We start from the raw sequence: 18,999 nt of genomic DNA on the forward strand, positions 1-18,999 counted from the left end.
AAATAGGAAGATTATGTGACTAAATCATGTGATCGAGAGAAAAATCGAACTAATGAAACTGTTATATAAAACAATGTTTATTCAACAGAACATGAATGCACATTTAAACAAATATATTGAATGACATCATATTCACATAAAAAAAGGCTAATTTCAACCATGAACGCATGCAAAGGCTTTAGCAATGTTTATAATATCAGATATTCAGAAAAATGTTCCCTAAGTCCACATAAAATACGAATGCTCATGTATGAGCAATCAAACATCCATTGCACATACAAAAAACAAATGTACATAGTTTGACCTGACATTTCAGAATATTAATACAATAAAATAAAAAAACATTAGAAATACGAAAGTCTTGTCACCATACTGTAAATGTTGTCACATTTTTCACATTTATTTGGGCTTAACAAGGCATTTCTGCAGGAAGTGGCTCATGAGGTTATATGTATGATGGTGGGCTGATCCTCTAAGTCCATGGTCCTTGTTAGTGTACCACTGAAATTAATGGGAGAATCAGATGAGTGCATATACTTTGTAAAATACCACATGGCCGTTATTTCTCATTAAATCAACACCATTAAGTCAATACTTCTCACTTCACTGAGCCAATATTTACCATCGCCTCAAAGTCCACTTCCTCCTCCACCAGAGCTTTGGAGATCTGTGCTGCCTGCTGGAAATGGACATTATCTACAGGAAAGACAGTGCTTTCAATACGTGACTTAACACCAAAGCTCAAGGCTAAAAGGGTCCATTCGTGCAAGGCTTTAGTGTGTACACTGTTGAGAAATAGTGCTATCACATGCTCAGAAGCTGGAGAAAAGAGTATTTGGATGAAACGTACCATCTGCTGTGCCATGAACCAGAAGATAATCTACAGTTTTGAAGTTCTTTGCTCTAGCTGTCACTGCAGAATTCTGTAGAAATAATGAAAATGTTGCTTTTATAAACACACTCAAGCCAAAATAAACAGTGATTATGCTGACTCGTGTGAAATTTACTTTATAGGAGTCTGAATTATCTGCAGGCATCCCCATGTAGCGTTCAGTGTACACTGCATCTGCAAAATAAACACTTCAATAATATGATTCAGAGTTTAAATAGACATTTGAATCTCAAAGGAATCTACACATTGAAGTCTTGTCACTAGAGTGTGTGTTGGTTGGGGCTAAAAAGGCAAGAGGCTACGGTAGCTAGCACTAGCAAACACATCTCAATCTCTAGTCAAACTGCTGGTGGTGGGGCTGCTTTGTGGATAAAATAATGACCAGGTTTTGCCAAGGGAAAAGGTTTCATGGGACTAAAAGATGATATCTCTGGTGCTGCTCCATGATTTTTACTTTTTGAATGATGTTATAAAAGTGTGATGCTAAATAAGTTAAGTACTCTTTAAATTACGCTGTGGTAATGACGTGAAAAGGGGAATATAGTGCTTTGTACACCAACCATAATATTCCCACTTTGCCACGGGGGCAACTGCTATTCCACACTTGAAGAGTCCAGTTCCAGCACCCAAGGCCATTGAGGTGACGTAACCACCATAGGACTGAAGGTAAGAGTTGATGACATTTATTAAATGCAAAAGACATTGGATTACATTTCAGGTCAATAAAAAATAAATATAGCAGCTTACCCAGCCCCATATTGCTATTCTCTGTTTGTCAATAAAACCCATGTCGATGAATTTCCTACAACACACAAATCGTTTATTAGGTAACAAAAACAGCAGACTCTGGACATGTATTTGGATATCCATTGAACCAAACCTTTGTTATAAATTCTTTATGAACAAGTGACATCACTAATCAGCCACCAAATGAGATCACCTTACAGTGTATAACATGAGGTGATTGAATGTTTGGACACACTTTACCTCACAGCTGATATCTGATCCTCCACTTCGTACGTCCCAAGGCGCTTGTAGATTGAATGCATTATTTCGTCTCCTTGGTAACCGCTTCCCCTTCCATCAAAGCTGGCGACGATGATGCCGTGTGAGCTGGAGAGGTACGTGCCCCAGTTCAGCTTGAAGCGATAGTCCACCCCCTGACTACAGGGCCCCCCATACCTGCACAGGTCAGCATTTTATCATCAATTATTCTGCATTCTAAATTTCCAATGAATTATATTGGTATGGAGCATTGAGTGTTTTAACTTACACATCAATGAGAAGAGGATATTTTTTAGACTTCTTGAAATTTGGTGGTAACATCATTTGATACCAAAGATCTGTCAGGTGAAAACAAGTTGTGACATTTAAAAAAAGACAAACATATGTTTCAAATATAAAATGTCCTATCCATTAAATGTCATACATATGAATGTTTTTGGTCGAGAATGTCCAACAGTTACAACTAAATACTTCAATACTTATCACCAGTACAGTCACTCTTTCAAAGTAAAACTTCATATACAGTATATACAGTATCCTCCCGCATGATAAATATTTTATTTATTGAAGGTCTTCACTTGGTGTTTCACTGTGCATGTTCGGAGAGAGACACTAGAAGACTACAGTACAATTTCTCTGTTCTCCCTTTACATTGCATGATTTTCTTCACTACTTATGGTTTGTAAACCACTCATGGTTCAATATGAAGCTCACGCAACTTTAACGAGGAATCTTAAAAGCTACACAAAAAAGTATGAATATATATATATATATTTTTTTCTATGTGTGGAAAAAACAGACAAATGGAAATGTACAGTATCGTCTCACCATATCCCGCAATCTTCAGCGTGCCATACTTCATTGTTGGCATTTGGAATTCTGACAGAATATTTTCCAGTCCCTTATTCTCCTCAAGAACAGAGAGCTCTGAAAAAGATAGTTGAATGGCTAATGTCATACTCAAATTGACTGATGTGCAAAAAAAACGTATTCAAAATCGAATATCAAAAATATTTCTCCTTTTACAACATAGAACTTGTCTAGATTTAGGGTTGTAAGATATGAAGAATTGACACTGAGAGTAGCAGTAACAATGAAAAACAGATGTGTGTCATTTTGTTGTTACTCTACAAGACCAGAACCTGATCCGGTTTATAGTTATTAATATATTTAATGAGTACAGTGTTATTTCATGAATAATAAGCATAAAGAAATAATCATGAATCTCCGTCTTTGCAAATTTGTGAGTTACACCAAGTCAGATGACAATATAACTTAACTGTAAAGTGATACAATTGCTTTAAGGAATTCAACAATGGGCAACAATGCGTCTACGGACCTGCACCGGAGCCCCTGTTGTCCACCAGCGAGTAGAGGGGCAACCCAGGTCCTGGTGAAGACAAGAATAGAAAATACACAAACAGATGATTATACATCAAGTCATCTGTATGACTTTAGCAGTCTCAGATCACAGCTGCTGCCCACCACGAATAACTCCAACACATTGAGTGTGAGTTATTGCTTAAGAGGAAATGTTGTTGGGTAACTGACCGTAGCAGTCTAGTCGGTAGAAAGAGGCGTCAAAGCTGAAGTAAGCAGAGTTGTACTGACACCTGTCCTTATGCAGGCTGCATGAGAGACACTGAGGAGTAGAAGGGCTGCCTCCAATCAACACCCTGATAAACAAACAGCTCATGTTGGTCAATTAGCTAATGTGTCTGGTAGTATTCCTTGAATTCAAGATTAAATCACACATAACACTAATTCCTTACTTGTACACATCTCTCTTCACAGGTATTCCTTGGTTCTGATTACTAATAAAATAACTGTTGAAAAAAGTTTAAGTTAAAGTCAGATTTAGGTATATTGAATTAATATCATGCTATGCAGTTTTGCCAGAAATGTATGGCATCATCACTTACATGGCATCTTTCGTTAATTTGGATATGTAGATGACTTCCCACTTTCCAGAGGTAATAGGTGTCGCTTTGCCCTTCACACAATGAGGGAATATGACACTCAACTCAGAAGACATGATGACTTACTGTGCAGTATATTTTGAATGTGTATGTAATTCAAATATACTTACATCTTTCACAAAATGAATATGTTTGTAGCCCTGAGCGTCACTCATCACTTTGTAGAAACTGATTTTATCATCAGCAAAGAAAAGTGGTGAGGGCATGTACTAAAAAAAAGGTAATATTTAGTAAACATAAACAGCAAATCCAATTCATTTTGGTGGATACTTTCTGGAAACTTACACGGCCGACCCATCCTGTCTTGCTTGTTTGCTCAAATTTCTATAGAGAGCAGAGACATTTATTGCAGTTAATTATAATTTCCTCACATGACCCTGAAGTCAACACGTTGGTTGTGATTCAGAGAAGCAGAGTGACAGCTACCTGTTTTTCTTGCCAGCTGCTTCCATCAAAGTCATAGATCTGTACAACCACGTAATTCTGTTTCCTTGTGACCCACTGCACAGCCACGCGCTCGTCTGTAACCCAGGTCACTGAGCACAACATGTGATCACTGAGCAAAGGAAACAGAAAGTGACAAGGTAAGGAAGGCAATGAGGATATTGTATTTGCTTCTATTTTCAGTGCTGTTTAAGTGATGCTATGAACTAAAGAATATACAGACCCAGAAGATACAGAAGCGGGGGCAACCACCTGCGAGCGGATGGATGGATTTGTGGCATCAACCACAAACAATTTCACCTTGGTAAGGGGAGAGCCAGCCTGCAACAAAAACATCAAATGTTAAACTCTTGATAAACAAAATATAACATGAGAGTGTCAGGAAGATAAGTTATGGACCATTTAAACAGAGAACTGCCTTTAAAGGTCCCCTATTATACTATTTTTCATCAATATATTATAGGTCTCAGATATATACAAAACAAGTCTCTGAAGTGTTTGAATCAAAATACTAAACAGATCATTGTAGCATCCCATAAACCCCTCTGTTTCAGCCCTGTTTCAAAAGTGCTGATTCTCTGTCTGTTACTTAGATGAAAATAAGGAGCCCCTCCCCACGCCCCTCTGAGAGATATTTGGTTAAAAAGACACAATGGTGCTCTAGGAGGAGATTCAGGTGATAAGGTTGGCGGGGGTTACCTTGGCTGGTTATTGGCTAAAGGTTACACAAGCCAAAACATCGGTATGACATCACAAGGTGGCCAAAATCTGATCAGCTCATTTTCAGACAGGCTTTTATATAAATGGATCAGGACAAAAAGCGAGCGAATATTTTTTCCTGAAACCTTCAGAATCTCTTTACACAGAGAGGACACATGTTTATGTATAAAAGACATTACAAATTGGATTTTGCATACTAGGTGACCTTTAACTAAATATTGACATATCAGAATACTGCATGAAACCCCCACCTTCGGGTATGGGAAAGCCACTGTTTCAGGATACTGCGCAGCCCCATACCACGAGAACTCCACTTTGTGAACATCTGTATCATTGAACTCTGCATATGCCAAGAATTTTCCAGTTGATGACCACCATAATGCCCCGTTTGATGCAAACACTTCCTCTGAAATAGATGGAGAAAAAGAACATGTGTAAGCTTCCTCCATATAGAGACACATACAGTATGAAGGAAAGTGAAAGAAACTTACCCTCATATACCCAGTCAGGGACACCATTCAGGATCTCATTATTTTTCCCATTGTTCGTGACTTGTACAACTTCAGCAGTGATGTTGGATTTGAAAAAAACATTATAGTCTGACACGTAGGCCTGCAAAATGTAGTTGATGATTACAAATAAAGTACACACCCATACTCACAGCTTTTCTTCATCAAATACACTTTCTGCAATAGTCTAATGTTTTTTTTTTCCTTTCCCATTTTTCCTCACATACTACGGCAGTCATGTGGAAACAGCAGTCATTTTGTTCATTTCAACTGAATGTAAAGGACACAGAAAGCAACTTGAAGAAATAGTTTACTTACATATTTGTTGCCTGTTGGGGCGAAGGCAAAGAACTGCACAATAGTTGGATGATTGACAGGTGTAACAAATGTCCTGGAAAGATATGGAAACAATTAAGGGTGATACTAAATTAAACCACTGCCTACTGTATAAGTATTCTTCTGATATATTTTTCCATATTGTAAGATGAAATACTGTATCTCTCAATAAAACAACCACTTACGAACTCTCCCTGTTATAGATGGAGTAAGACGCTGTGTATGAATGTCTCCATTTCTGTTGGAGTTCAAACAAAAAACTAGTTTTCAGATATTTACTATCAGGATTTTCTTTAATGACGATTACATTTAAGGACCTCCTAAAAAGACAAAGCTTGTGTAAAAACTCTGGTGAACAAACTGGGGAACATCGATTAGAAGTTTCTTACCTTTGTGAAATTGCTTTCAAAAGCGATGTATTTATAATCACCCGACAACATGTAATCTGTGGCATCCACTTGAGTCTATAATCAACACAATTTGGGAAAAAATGTATAAAATATGAATGCTTATTTTTTAATGAACAGGGTTAATTGTTACAAAATGTTTACATTTGAAAATCAAAGTATATTACAAAGGTTGAATTGCTCAAATAAATGGACTCCGTATTTGTTTCAGCATTATGGAGAAAGATATTCCCATCTCTTGTTTTATGCAGATATTCCTTGTCTGCAGAAATAAAAGAAAAATAAATATGCTTGTGAGAGGTTTGTATTATTAATATTATTTTCCTTAATAACAACCTACTGTATGTTAAATATATGATTGACTGTTTATGATACCTGATATCCAATACAAATTGTAGGATTTCCACCTAATGGTGTCGTTGAAGTAATCGTCAAAGGAGAAGGGCTTTTTGGCTCCGTCAGATTCTGAAATGATGCACATGTGCTGCATGAGGGCTCACGCCAATAACAGTATCAGGAGTCCAGTTGTGAAGGAAGTGATCAGACTTTCAATATTTAAATGTAACTATTACAAATAAAAGCCCTGCCTTTAAAACATTACTCCAGCAAAAGTAAACAAGTATTAGCACCAAATACTCAAAGTAGCATTAAATGAAAATACTGAAGCTGAGTACTGGTATTTGTACATTGCAGAGGTAGGAAGTAACTAAGTACATTGACTCAAGTACTGTACAATTTTGATATAGTTGTACTTTACTTGAGTATTTCCATTTGTTGCTACTTTGCAGTTCTACTCCACTACAATTCAGAGGTAAATCGTGTACTTTTACAAAATCTATTTAATACCTTTAGTTACTTTGCAGATTTGGATGAATGATGTGAAATATAATCAACACTTAAATCAGACTTTAGTTACACCTGGATTCAAATCAGTCTCCAAAGTCATTAAAACTAGCTGCACCTTTACCAGCTTTGATAACACTTTTCATCTCTAACTATGATCAAGACATATAGGCTAATATATATTATTCTGAAATGGACAGATCTGTATAATAAGTCATTTTACTTTTGATACTTAAAGTATTTTGTTTATGTTAATACGTTTGCACTTTTACTTGAGTAAGCTTTTGAATGCAGCTGAGTATACTGCTCCCACCTCTGGTAAATTGAAGCCTACTGGAGTGTGCTTCTCACGACTGCAACAATCTAAAATGTTGATCTTTGTTAAAAATGAAAACAACCGTCCATCCTTTGACACGAGGTGGCGCTATAACTTCCAACAGCAGTCTATTGTCAATCCTCATAAGACATAGTTTATGAATGATATCCCGTTCACCATTGTCTTTTCATACACAAGTTTGTCAATGAAAGAAAACAAACAGAAAACAAAGAAATTAACTAATTTAGACCACAAAAACTCTCAAAACCAGAACAAATACTTGAAATGGACCAATCAAGTGCAGACACATTGTAATAGTTGATTTGGAAATTAGCGTTCACAGCTGTTTTTGGTTAGCTTCAAATAGGCTGCACAGACACGCAGATTGGAAGAAAAGCACAGACAGGCCTGAGCGTTAACTTACTGCTGAAATAAACTGCTGGGATCGTTATTAACGTGATGACGACAGCAGCCCCCACCACAGCCCACAGCATCTTGTTGCAGCCCTGTGAAGGTGACAAAGTTTCACAAACTGCTGCTGGAAATCTCACAAAACACGCGGACGCTGCATGTTCTCCTGTTGTAGTCTATTAAGTGAGCTCCATACTGTCAATAATAAGTAGCCTAATGTCCATTTACTAATGTCATTTGTATTTCCTCACTATTTAAGCTGATAAATCCTTTACTGACCATGATGCAGAAGTGGTCGCCGCGAAGCTCTCAGTCTTTAATAATCCTTGAAGGTCGATGGTGTGAAGTTTAAAGTCTTGGAAAAGCAGCCCGGTCAACATACTCTCACAGCCAAACGCCCGAAACAATGGCTTTACACTACATTTGGTAACATGAGAAAAGTGAGCTCCTTCCTACTCCTCACACTTCCCGCTGCATTCCTGAGAGGAGTCCGACAGCAGAGATGCCTCCCTGAAGTCTGCAGCCTGCACAACTTTCCAAGAGCGCACAACTTGCTGTTATTTAAGAAGTCGCTTTTTCATCAAGGGCGCAAGTCATTCCCTCCACAAATCTGAGAAAGCAGGAGTAGCTATAGCTACAGATGTAGCTACCACCTGGGAAAACAACTATAATAGTGTTTACAATCTTTATAATTCAGCACATGTAATGAACAAGTGAAAGTACAAGCCAGAGAGTGGACACACCTTTATTGATTGATAATACAACTGAGAAGCATTCCTCAGACAGCCAGTCAGACACACAGGTGACTTTCTGTATGAGGAAACATTATTTAGAAATGGTTCTAAAAATAGCCGCTGTGACTGGCTCAACAGTTGGATTTCATGGAAAATCAGCAGCACCTGTTTATCTGCATTTATGTGACAGGTGGGCTCTGAGGGGCTATCACAGACTCAGCGGCTGCAATCTCATGAGACCACAGGGGTTTGAGAGGACATTTTTTTTTTTTTTTTAGCATCAGTGATGCCGAATAAATGAACACACATTTTGTAATTGCTTGTTATTTCAGTAACAGTTATTTCAACATAAAGCAAATAATACCCAAACACCACCAATGAAGAATGTATATTTTGACAATCTTACATAATGTGAATAAGCCTTTTCCCCAAAAGATGATGCAAATATTGTTAATGCTTTGCAGCACATGCTTACATTCCCCACCATCAGTTATCAGACACTTCAGGGAACATTGCAGTGTAAAGGGTACAGCATCTCATGCTGTCCAAGCTAAAGAGAAGATACAATATGCTTTTGTGAGAATTACCGAGTGTGCACAGTTGTGATTCAGTCAGTCATCTTCGTCTGAGCTTTTTCCCAACTGGTGACTCCCATATTTGATGTAGTCAAAGTCAGGAAACCTCATTTTGAGGTCACTCCAACTGGTGCATTTGGTCTTCTTCTTACCGTTGAACGTCACCACAAAGTTTTTCACGTGAAGGGAGGGGCAATCGATTCCTCGGTAGAGCATCATGGAACCCCATCTCTACAACAGAAATCAGGTTTTCTAACATGAAGGGGATGATATGGTAGAATACAGCATGTATACTAGCATATTTTTTGATGGTTTTTACATTTGCACAAAATGCCATTTGTGCTCTCAGCTGAAATAGAATTTGGGAGAAAAATGGCGACCAGAGAACATGTGGCAGTCCTGGCCTTGAATGAAAATATATGGAATCATCTGGTTTTAGTTTACATCTTATGGATTCTGACTCATTTCTCCCTCACTTTTTCAGTGCAGATGAATGGTCTCATTTCCCACTTCCCACTTATTCAGTTTAAAAACAAAACTGGTCCCTCTAAGTGAAATATGCAGCCTTGAGGCTGTAACTTCATATTAAGTGAAAATAAAGCAACACAGTGTGTTTCCCAACACTTATACAAATGCTGAATACACTTACCTGTCCACAGTCTTTGCATGCTATGTAGTCATTGGTCTCAGTCTCAGAATCAAAATGCCGCTCCTGAAGAGTAGTGTTTTCTCTCTTGATGAACAGTTTTCTAAACAAAAAGGTTAGTATTTAATATGATGTTGGATACATTTGATATGCAGGCATTGTAGAATTCCTCATCAGAACATCAATCCAACTATGGTTATTACATCATAGAATAATGTAAAAAGTCGACTTTGAATAGTAATCATTACCTGAACTCTAATGAGACATTGACTCTGTGCACGTCGACCATCTGGATGTCCTCGCCGGTGCAGACATGCTTGCTGCAGCTTCGGCAGCTAAACTTCACTTCACCCTTCTCAGTCTGCATTTGTTGTTGCTGCTTCTTTTTCATTCGCATCCTCCCCTCCATGATAGCCTGCATCTGATACTCGAGTATCTGAGGGAAGGAAAAAAAACATCACTGAGAGCACCTGTATGTGCATATGTATATGCAAGAGTGTATGAATTAACATATTCATTCTTGAGTTATGGTCAAAAACGTTGTGATTGTTGTCACACCTCTAAACACCATCATCCAATAAGTTTTTCTTGCGCCAGATTTAAAATAAGTTGACTTAAATCCCTTAAGTTTTTCTGAGCTATGGCACTCAAGAATGGACATAAAGAAGGAAGGACACAGTTTTAAGTCGACGTACCCTTCTGTCATAGTCTTCTTGTTTTAAGGTTCTGATTTTGTCGATGGCTTTGTTCATCATGGTGATGCGGTACTCATTGACACACTCCTTCTCGGCCACTCCAGAGTTCTTCACATCGACCAGTGTGTAGCTGCTGTCCTCAGCTCTTCCTCTTCCTCGAGCCTGCAAAAGATTATGATAAAGTCAATGGTAAGCAACCACCAATATTTCATTGGTGCCTGTCCTAATGAAAATATAAGTGATAATCTGCAACACACACCACAGGTTATAATTCATTTGACCACTGAAATCACTGACCTGAATCATAGCAATCTCATTGGTCACGAGGCCGTATCGGATAACAAAGTTGCACGCTGCGATGTCCAAACCTTCCTCAGCCACTGTGGTGGCAATCAGCAAGTTGACTTCACCGTCGCGGAATTTGGTCAACACATCCCTTTGCTCTGCCTAATATACACACATTTGTATTTAGAGGGTGAGGTATGGTATGAATTAGATTTGAAGTGTGAAGAGACAAATGTGCTGCAGTTTGTGTAATGTGTACTTACAGAGGTCATTGGTTTTACAACGCTCTGATCTCCTGCTCCGATCACATGGTAAGCTTTCACTCCAACATCAGCAAACTTGGGGTTTTCCTGAATCCATTGGCTTAGAGCAATGGCACTGCGTCGGGTTTTGGTGAAAATGATGCCCCTGGCCTTATCTCTGCTAGTGAACTCATGCAGGACTTTACCTCGTAGTTTTGACAGGCTGTCATTTTCAAACTCTGGTTTCTCTGACAGCTGCTTCAGCTCCTTCTTCTTCCCTGCAAGACACATTTCAGAGAAAAAGTAGTTCATTCTTTGCATCATTTTAGAAGTTAAGTCATCCATTAATTTCCTTCTTTAAGACTTTTTCGGGCATCAGGTGCCTTTATTGTAGAGACAGAATTAAATCAGGGAGACAGAGGGGAAGGGATGCTAAGCTAAGCTATCACTAAGCCTTATAGTGTATTTGCAAATATGATTAAACCCATTCTTTTTATCTATGAGCAAGAAAACATTCTGATTAAACATATGATTAAATACTGTTTTAAAATGTTCCAGGACATACAGTATGAGTGTATTGAAACAAAAAGTCACAACAATACCTTCAAACAAATTGAAGAGGAATTGCTCGGTTTCTGTGGTTTTTATGACTAGCTCGGCATCTGGTGATTTCTTTTTTTTTTTCTCTTCCTCCTGGTATTCGGTCAGGAAATTCAAGGCATCACGCATGCGAATGGTGTTGCAGAGGTTCAGGCCCTCGCTGTACTGTTTGAGGTGTTCTGCGCAAACCCGCACTTTCGGATTTTCTTCCGTTGCAGCTAAAATAGATTGAGACAAGTTTTTAGATCCAAGATGCCAGGTAGTTTGCTCTCAAAAAGAGAAGTTGGGCAAAGGGCTTTTATAAAAGCACAACAGATTTTACTCACCTATCCGCTCTTTTTGAACAACCCACTGTTCATAGGTCTGAGAGCCAAGGTCAGAGGTGGGATTCAGCTCGGCATGGGTATGAATGTCATTCATGATGTTCTTGATGACATCACCAAAGGGATCCTGAAAGGACAGTGTTAACAGTGTTAATGCCATTACTCACAGAGATACTGTATCAAAAAGCTGCCATGAGGCCAAACTACAATACCTCTTTTCTGTCTTCAACAGTTTGAATGCTTTTCCTTGGCTCCCTTTTGAATTTGCCAAGGTCAGTTGTCATGATTTTGGAAGCATCCAAGTTTGCACAAATCTATCAAAGAGAGACACATACATGCATTGTTGGAATGAATCAACATCAGACATTGATGCATGTCAAGGATAGTTGAAGCCAAAGGGCTGTTTTCAATGTTGGACTTTTGGCAGCAAGAAACGTTATGGCCTGTGTGAGTGCAGGCGTCGAGGGGACAATTTGAACCAGCTTGGCAGGATGAACAGGATCCGTGATGACTAAGGCGGGGAAACTGAGCTACGATTAAGATGAACAAAAGATTTAAAAGTGAAACTAAATTAAGATGATGTTGTTTATCATGCACACACAGCAGTAAAATGTAATCAAATGATCATTGCCAAACATGATCAAATAGTGATTAGACAAAGCTCCTTGGTGATTTCCGAGGCCATAGTAACTACTAATATTATAGTAGATGCATAAGAATGTAACATGTAGTTTATATGTCATACACATAGGCTAATATGTCGTCTTTGCTTCTGTCTAAGGGAATCTGAGTATAGTAGTTACGCGCAGTATGTGGTCCTCAGCTTTCTCCATTTTGGTGGCCCCCCCGACCCCTGGTGAGGCAGTCAGGCCCAGAATCTGAGGGAGGGGCAAGGTCTTCTTTTGCTCCTTCTTCAGCCTTATGTTCTTGTGCTTCTGCTTCAAGTATCGCATCATTATGTGGTTGTACACTCCCCCTTTCTGAGTGTGGTGACACTCATCTATCACGATCAGTGTCAGATCTACAAGAAGAGAAGACGTGAAAACCAAGCATATTAATGAATGTGTTGTACAGCAGAATGGTACAATCTTGATGCAAAATAGTCTAGTTGTAACAAGAATTATCGCCTTGTTGTTGTATGGCTCGGCCAACCAGTACAGTTTGAGTTTACATCCATAGCTTAATCATTTGATCCTATTGGAAATGTGTGTAATTAAAATGATTTAGTTTTGTAAGGTCACAGCGACTTTGTTAACCAAATTCTTATCAGTTCACCTTTGTGTCCACGTGCCACATTTGAAGAAATTCCCTACACTGCTTGATATATCACAGTCACAAGAATGGGACAGACGTGATGTCACCAATGCAGAGGGATACAAAGCAACGTGGAGGAAAAGAAGAACAAAAATAACTGGTGAGTGAGTTTCTGAAGCGTTTTTCGGTAAGAATATTGTTAGGCAAGATTACTGCTTGCTTTCCAATAATATTTCCATTTCTCCATTTCTTAGTCTTACATTACTGTCCTGGGACTACAATTTTCTAAAACAAGCAGTGCTTTTTATATGTCCTTTGTTTGTGTTTCTCAAATAAATAGAGGTGAATTTTACTCACAGATTATAACAACTTTCTGTAAGAGAGTTCATCCCACACAAACCAGCACTTTTCTAGGAACCTGGCGCTGCAGTTTCAGCCACACAATGAACTCTTTAAAGATAGCGTTGACTTGTTTCCCATTTTTGTATGAGAGGGGTGAATTATATTCATTCACACAAACAGTACAAGTTTAACCAGATAGACACAAATGTGTCCCCGGAGGAAAGGAGTATGGAGGAGTGGCAGCTTGATGTACTGTGGGTGATAGAAGCTCTCATGTGAATTTGATCAGCCACACACTGATGGCTTGAACAGACGTGTGGCCTGGAAGGCAGGAGATTGGAACAAAATAAAAAAAGGACATGCTCTCAGGCGTTTCAACAAACAGCATATGTTCCACTGAGGTGGCTATTCCACCTTGGACTGGTGAGTGCCAACAAGAGTGAACAGCAGAGCCAGAAGACTTTGACAAGATCCTGTCAGGTATCATCAGGGGAGATGTTATGAATCCTCCGGATGGCTTTCTATTCCAAAACCTGTCAAAATCTGTCGAGGCTTAAACCAATACACTACTAAATGTTTTAGAAAGCCCCTCAAAAAAGTGTTGTTGTGACCTTATTTCCATGTTAAATGCTTGCGTTTTGGACTGGTAAGTTTACTAAAACAAAAATAAATGATTGAGCCAAGGAAAAGTAATATACATTCTTGTGTGAGAAGATTCTTTGTCAAATTATAGTGTAAATTCATACCACTCAAGTCCACCCCTTCGTCCTCTCCAGTGTTAGCCCTCTCCAGGTAATTCTCAAGGATCTGGGCTGTGCAAACGATGACGTCATTATTCTTCACGATCTCTGTGAAAGAGATTTTGAGCTGGGAGTCTCCGCTGACTCGCTCCACTTTATACGTGTGCTTCAAAAATGGTTGGAACTCTGCATTAAAATGCTGCTCAACAAGAGGAACCTGCAGGACAACAGAGTAAAGCACATTTAACTGTATGACATCATGCTACAAATCTAAGAAATAACCTAAATAAATAACTCAATAAAAAAAAACAAGAAATATCTGCATTTATACAACGTTCCTGTGGATTTAGGGTGTGTTTGTTATAATCACAATAACTGCTGTTATGACTTTGTTGTCATCACAAGTTGTGGTATGATCGGGATGATTATGTTGTTTGAGGATCAGAGTGAGACGCTCCCTTTCTGCTAAGACACACCTAGTTAAGTTTAATTTAGTTCTTCCCAGAATGAAACACTGTGATCAGTGTGAGTAACATACAGTCACGGTTTCTCAAGCTGTTTACTAAATAGTTGTATATCTGGATTAGCTGGTGATTCACTCCAGTGCAGAGAAAATCATGTGAAGTAGTACCAAAGTGCAGGGGAATATCTAAACCTTATAGTATGTAATTTGTGGTGAGCTGACCCACAAGTATATATTGACTGACTGACTGACAGAATATTTTCTTTGGAATTGAAAAAGGACATAAGTAGGTCAACATTAAAGGGATAAGTAATGAGTCAGGTATACAAGACTTGGGTTGCTGTACCTTGTTAACCAGGATGATAACTTTCCCTGAACACCCCTCTTTCCTCCTGTGGTCCAGATGTTTTTTGGTGATATAAACGGCAACTCTGGTTTTACCACTTCCTGTCGGGAGGCATATGATGATGTTTTTCCCCTCCAAGGCAGGTCTAGCCACATTCATCTGATAATCTCGAAGAACAATATCATCTTTTTCTGGTCCTCCGGCTGCTTCTACAGGATCTGTATTTCAGAGCAGAGGGTCAGACATGCAGACAAAACCTTCTAGTCTATGTCAGCAACCCACAATTACAAGGCATTACCAGCAGGAAGCGACTGGGCTTGTCATTGTTCGTGGTTTTAGTCTTGCGGTGGAATGTTTTTCTTAAAGCAGCTATAAAAAATGCCAACCAAACGATATGCACACACACTGAATTCATGGAATATGTTCTACATTTAAACCATAAGCACTGAGTTTTCCAACTGTTCACTTTCATTGGTAAACCAACTGATTTAAACCACAATTAACACTCTGAACACTTTACAACACATGAATAAGTACTACTGTAAGTGGCACACATATACACTCATGTATAAGTTAATAAATAAACACTGTAAAGTATAAACATCATAACAAATCTATAGCTGAGTCAAAGCTAAAGGGGGATAAGAGGCAATTTAACTGCCTAAACTTATACAAAAAAACAAACAGAGTACTTCCTTGCACCAGCTTACATCTGCATGTATTTATTAACATTTTAGATTTTCTTGAGCTGCGTGGACTGTTTCATTTCATCACCTGTAATTCTCAGCAATGTTTTTCCTGTTCTTGTGGCCTAGCGTGGCAGCATTTTGTCTCATTTTCCTGAGTGCAAGGACAGTAGACTTGCTATGATCCACTTCAGTCAGACTTTAAGTCACCGGCAGGCTATGAGTCATTTGCTCAGTGGATAATAATAGTAATTCCTTACATTTATTATAGCGCTTTTTCAATGACTCAAAGCGCTTTACATATACACACATTACACATATATCATACATGCAATGGTCAGATACTGTGGACAATACCCACAGGAGCAAGTTCAGGTGAAGTGGATATAACATGACTAAGGCACCATGCACATATACGTGTACCCCCTTCTTTGCTCCCTTCAACTCCAGATTCTACATTTCTACCTAGTTATGAGTTCAAACTCCAAGAAATTGTTTTCCCTTCACTGCAGACAGCTTTTAATTTCCCTTGTCAGCCTTGGTATGCCAGAGGTTAAAGTGCTATTTCCAGCAACTTCATGGGAGTAAATACACATCTGTGCCGATGGCAAGGTAGAGCTTTAACAACAAAAGGAAGTAAACAGTGGCCCGTGTGGCCCCCCGAGTTTCACCAACAGATCCCAGACGCTAAACTTATTAGAGCTGGAAGTCAACAACCAGCTATGTCTAAAACCGTTCCAATAAGAACAGAAAACCCACAGGCCTATTTTTCAGTTTGATTTAGCGCGGTAGAATTAATCTTAGAAGAGTAAGAAAAAAGGTTACACATGCATAAGTTTCACAATCTGGTGGAACAATCTTACAAGTAATCATTCCTGTTCAAACCTGACACTCTGGCCAGTCATGCTATTGAGACAAACTGTACTGTTATCTCAAGTTTAGAAAGTCAAAGACACTTCCTCCTTTTTTCATATTTTCTAAATATATCCAGTAGTCATTAGTCTATATGCCTCTTCTTTTGTGTCTCTACTCTGCCTTGATTATTCTGAAGGCAATCATCTGTTATGCAAACAGAGAGTCGGAAAGGCACTTAAATGAAACCCTTCCTTTACAATGCGGCAATATAGCATATGGTTTTCATTTTGAAACGCTTGCTATGCTCTGTCCTCTTTGACCTCTGTGTGGTTAATCATGGTACACACATGGGACATATTCTTTGGTGTGGAGCAGGCAGAAATGTTCCACTTGCAGGATGTTCAAAACACACTCCTTCTACTTTTATGTTGCAATATCATCGGCTTATACACATAAAGCATATATTTATCTCGCTCTGGGTTTATGTTGACTGTGTGTTTTTCTGGACCATAACTTGCTTTGTGAATACTGTCCTAAAAAAACATCAAAAGTATAAAATAAGCGTGAGCAGGGGTAAATCAGTCCCACCTGATGTTGAAGGCTCAACGCTGTCTGGCAGTTGTCTGGATTTAGCGCTCACCCCTTGGTACAGGTCTGAAAATATATCAATTAGGGTATAAAAAAATCATATTCAACAAATGCAGTACTTTTGTTTCAGCAAAAATCCATCTTTATAGATTCATATAAAAACTTGAATGAAATGTATCTACATAGATATACACCACTGAGGGTACTTGAGTAAATATATGTTTGGTGACCTAACCACATTTCCTTCTAGACATTATTACTGTCCAAATTCAGTTAATTGGCTTAACATGTTCAATATATACTAAATCAGGACTGCTGTAAGCTGTTATCCCTGAGATCTAAATATATATATTTTTTCACTCTGTTGAATGAAACAGCTCTGTGAGACCTTGCTCTTCAGGAGGCTCGTTGGTAGAGCTGATGACCATAAACTCGGGGCTATCCTGGCTTCCAGCTGCTGCTTCACTTTCCATCGGTTCATCTTTCAGCGAAAGCAGTTTCCCAACTGAGGGTTATAAAAAAAGAGATAAAGCACACTTTGGTAGTACTATGATTAATCATTCCTACTCAACACAGATACTCAACATGTCCTAATGACATTCCCTGAAATGATTGCGTTTATTGTACATAGTCACCTGTCTTGTCACAGTCAGATGACCCTCCAGTGAGCTCATACAGGCGTTTGTGATCAGTTCCACGCAGAATTTCAAGAAATTGAGAAAACCATCCAGGTCGACCTCTCACGATACTTCTCAGAAGCTCACGGGCTCCACCCCTGTTCCCCTCGTTTGCTGTTATAGTTTTAATCTATAACATATGACAATAACAGAAAGACTGGTTATGCAATCAGATTGCAGTGCAGTCGTCAGCAGAGGAAATGAGTGCATTCGTCTGCCATCTTGTGGTAAATCACCGCAAATACATCTAATATACCATTTTTACAAACCAGCTGGAAAAACAATACCAAGTTTGAATATTCATGTATTGACAGTTTTTACTACACCTGTACTGTGAATGCATATTGTAAGGAATTAATTATTATTTTATATCAAGATCATGTGATGCTTATCAATCAATCCCATAAGCGCATATTAGAAATACATTTGACAGCTGAACTTCACAACTTACTTTCTCAACGTCATCCTGGGTGATTAGTTCTTTAGCAGAACATTCGAGGTTCACCACTTCCGTCTTCATGTCCATAAGACTGGGAGAGAGTATTTCAATAAGCTTGACACAGTAATCATTTTCTGCCTCTACTGCCGCATCAACAGGGTTGTCAGGCTGGATGCAGTCCGCTGCATATTCACAACCTGAATGTATCAAAGCGTCCACAAATGCTTGGAACCAGCCAGGGGCATGAGGCTTCTTTAAGACTGCGGAGATGAGGAGATCAGCAGCCGCTAAATCGCTAACGCTCCTGGCCTTTTGTCTGATCTGCTCCTTCTGGTCGTTTTCGATTGTATGTAATTGATCTAGAACCCGCTCCACCACAATGCGCTTTCGCAAACTGGGCCTAACGTCATCAATAAGACGCTCCTTTCCCTCATCGCTTTCTGAAGCCATTACGACTCACCTGACCGAGAGAACCGGGCACAGAACACGCTACAGGCCGGCTTCACGGAGATACAACTACTGGCAGCCAAACTTATGATTCGCTATATCAAGGAAAACAAAACCATTTCAGTTTCGTTTCTCCTAGTAATTAATGTAGCCACTGGGGGACAGTGTTGGAACATAATAAGTAGTGGTTTGAACGTTCA

The 18,999-nt window shown here is 38.9% G+C and overlaps 2 protein-coding genes across 2 annotated transcripts; both read right to left on the minus strand.

Moving 5' to 3' along the window:
• Positions 1 to 59: 59 nt before the first annotated feature.
• Positions 60 to 8,523, minus strand: fap (fibroblast activation protein, alpha). Its single transcript, XM_034232383.1, has 26 exons — positions 8,142 to 8,523; positions 7,876 to 7,957; positions 6,668 to 6,757; positions 6,460 to 6,554; positions 6,275 to 6,349; positions 6,071 to 6,123; positions 5,868 to 5,940; positions 5,532 to 5,652; positions 5,292 to 5,446; positions 4,544 to 4,641; positions 4,303 to 4,432; positions 4,162 to 4,200; positions 3,987 to 4,085; positions 3,820 to 3,890; positions 3,670 to 3,723; positions 3,449 to 3,573; positions 3,237 to 3,287; positions 2,726 to 2,824; positions 2,166 to 2,235; positions 1,880 to 2,074; positions 1,640 to 1,694; positions 1,453 to 1,552; positions 1,008 to 1,066; positions 851 to 923; positions 623 to 696; positions 60 to 501 (listed from the first exon to the last, which is right to left on the minus strand). Exons 1-26 carry the CDS (start codon positions 8,142 to 8,144, stop codon positions 400 to 402), a joined length of 2,241 nt encoding a protein of 746 aa, XP_034088274.1. The 5' UTR covers positions 8,145 to 8,523; the 3' UTR covers positions 60 to 399.
• Positions 8,524 to 8,591: 68 nt separating this feature from the next.
• Positions 8,592 to 18,905, minus strand: ifih1 (interferon induced with helicase C domain 1). Its single transcript, XM_034232382.1, has 16 exons — positions 18,365 to 18,905; positions 17,872 to 18,043; positions 17,625 to 17,741; positions 17,237 to 17,302; positions 15,108 to 15,325; positions 14,305 to 14,515; positions 12,766 to 12,983; positions 12,175 to 12,276; positions 11,966 to 12,089; positions 11,642 to 11,857; positions 11,061 to 11,317; positions 10,810 to 10,959; positions 10,513 to 10,674; positions 10,066 to 10,253; positions 9,821 to 9,920; positions 8,592 to 9,402 (listed from the first exon to the last, which is right to left on the minus strand). The coding sequence occupies exons 1-16, from the start codon at positions 18,800 to 18,802 to the stop codon at positions 9,208 to 9,210; spliced, it is 2,934 nt and encodes a 977-aa protein (XP_034088273.1). The 5' UTR covers positions 18,803 to 18,905; the 3' UTR covers positions 8,592 to 9,207.
• Between the last annotated feature and the right edge of the window lie 94 nt (positions 18,906 to 18,999).

Source organism: Gymnodraco acuticeps, unplaced genomic scaffold (genome assembly GCF_902827175.1).
Source record: "Gymnodraco acuticeps unplaced genomic scaffold, fGymAcu1.1, whole genome shotgun sequence".
In the NCBI taxonomy this organism is placed as follows: domain Eukaryota; kingdom Metazoa; phylum Chordata; class Actinopteri; order Perciformes; family Bathydraconidae; genus Gymnodraco; species Gymnodraco acuticeps.

Coding starts and splice junctions, on each gene's coding strand:
- fap (XM_034232383.1), bottom strand. Junction 6,124..6,274: donor TTGAAAGCAATTTCACAAAG/GTAAGAAACTTC, acceptor GAACTCCAACAG/AAATGGAGACATTCATACAC. Junction 3,724..3,819: donor AAATTAACGAAAGATGCCAT/GTAAGTGATGAT, acceptor TTTTTTCAACAG/TTATTTTATTAGTAATCAGA.
- ifih1 (XM_034232382.1), bottom strand. CDS start 18,802: ATGGCTTCAGAAAGCGATGAGGGAAAGGAGCGTCTTATTGATGACGTT. Junction 14,516..15,107: donor TTATCATCCTGGTTAACAAG/GTACAGCAACCC, acceptor GTTGTCCTGCAG/GTTCCTCTTGTTGAGCAGCA. Junction 12,090..12,174: donor CTGTTGAAGACAGAAAAGAG/GTATTGTAGTTT, acceptor CTGTCCTTTCAG/GATCCCTTTGGTGATGTCAT.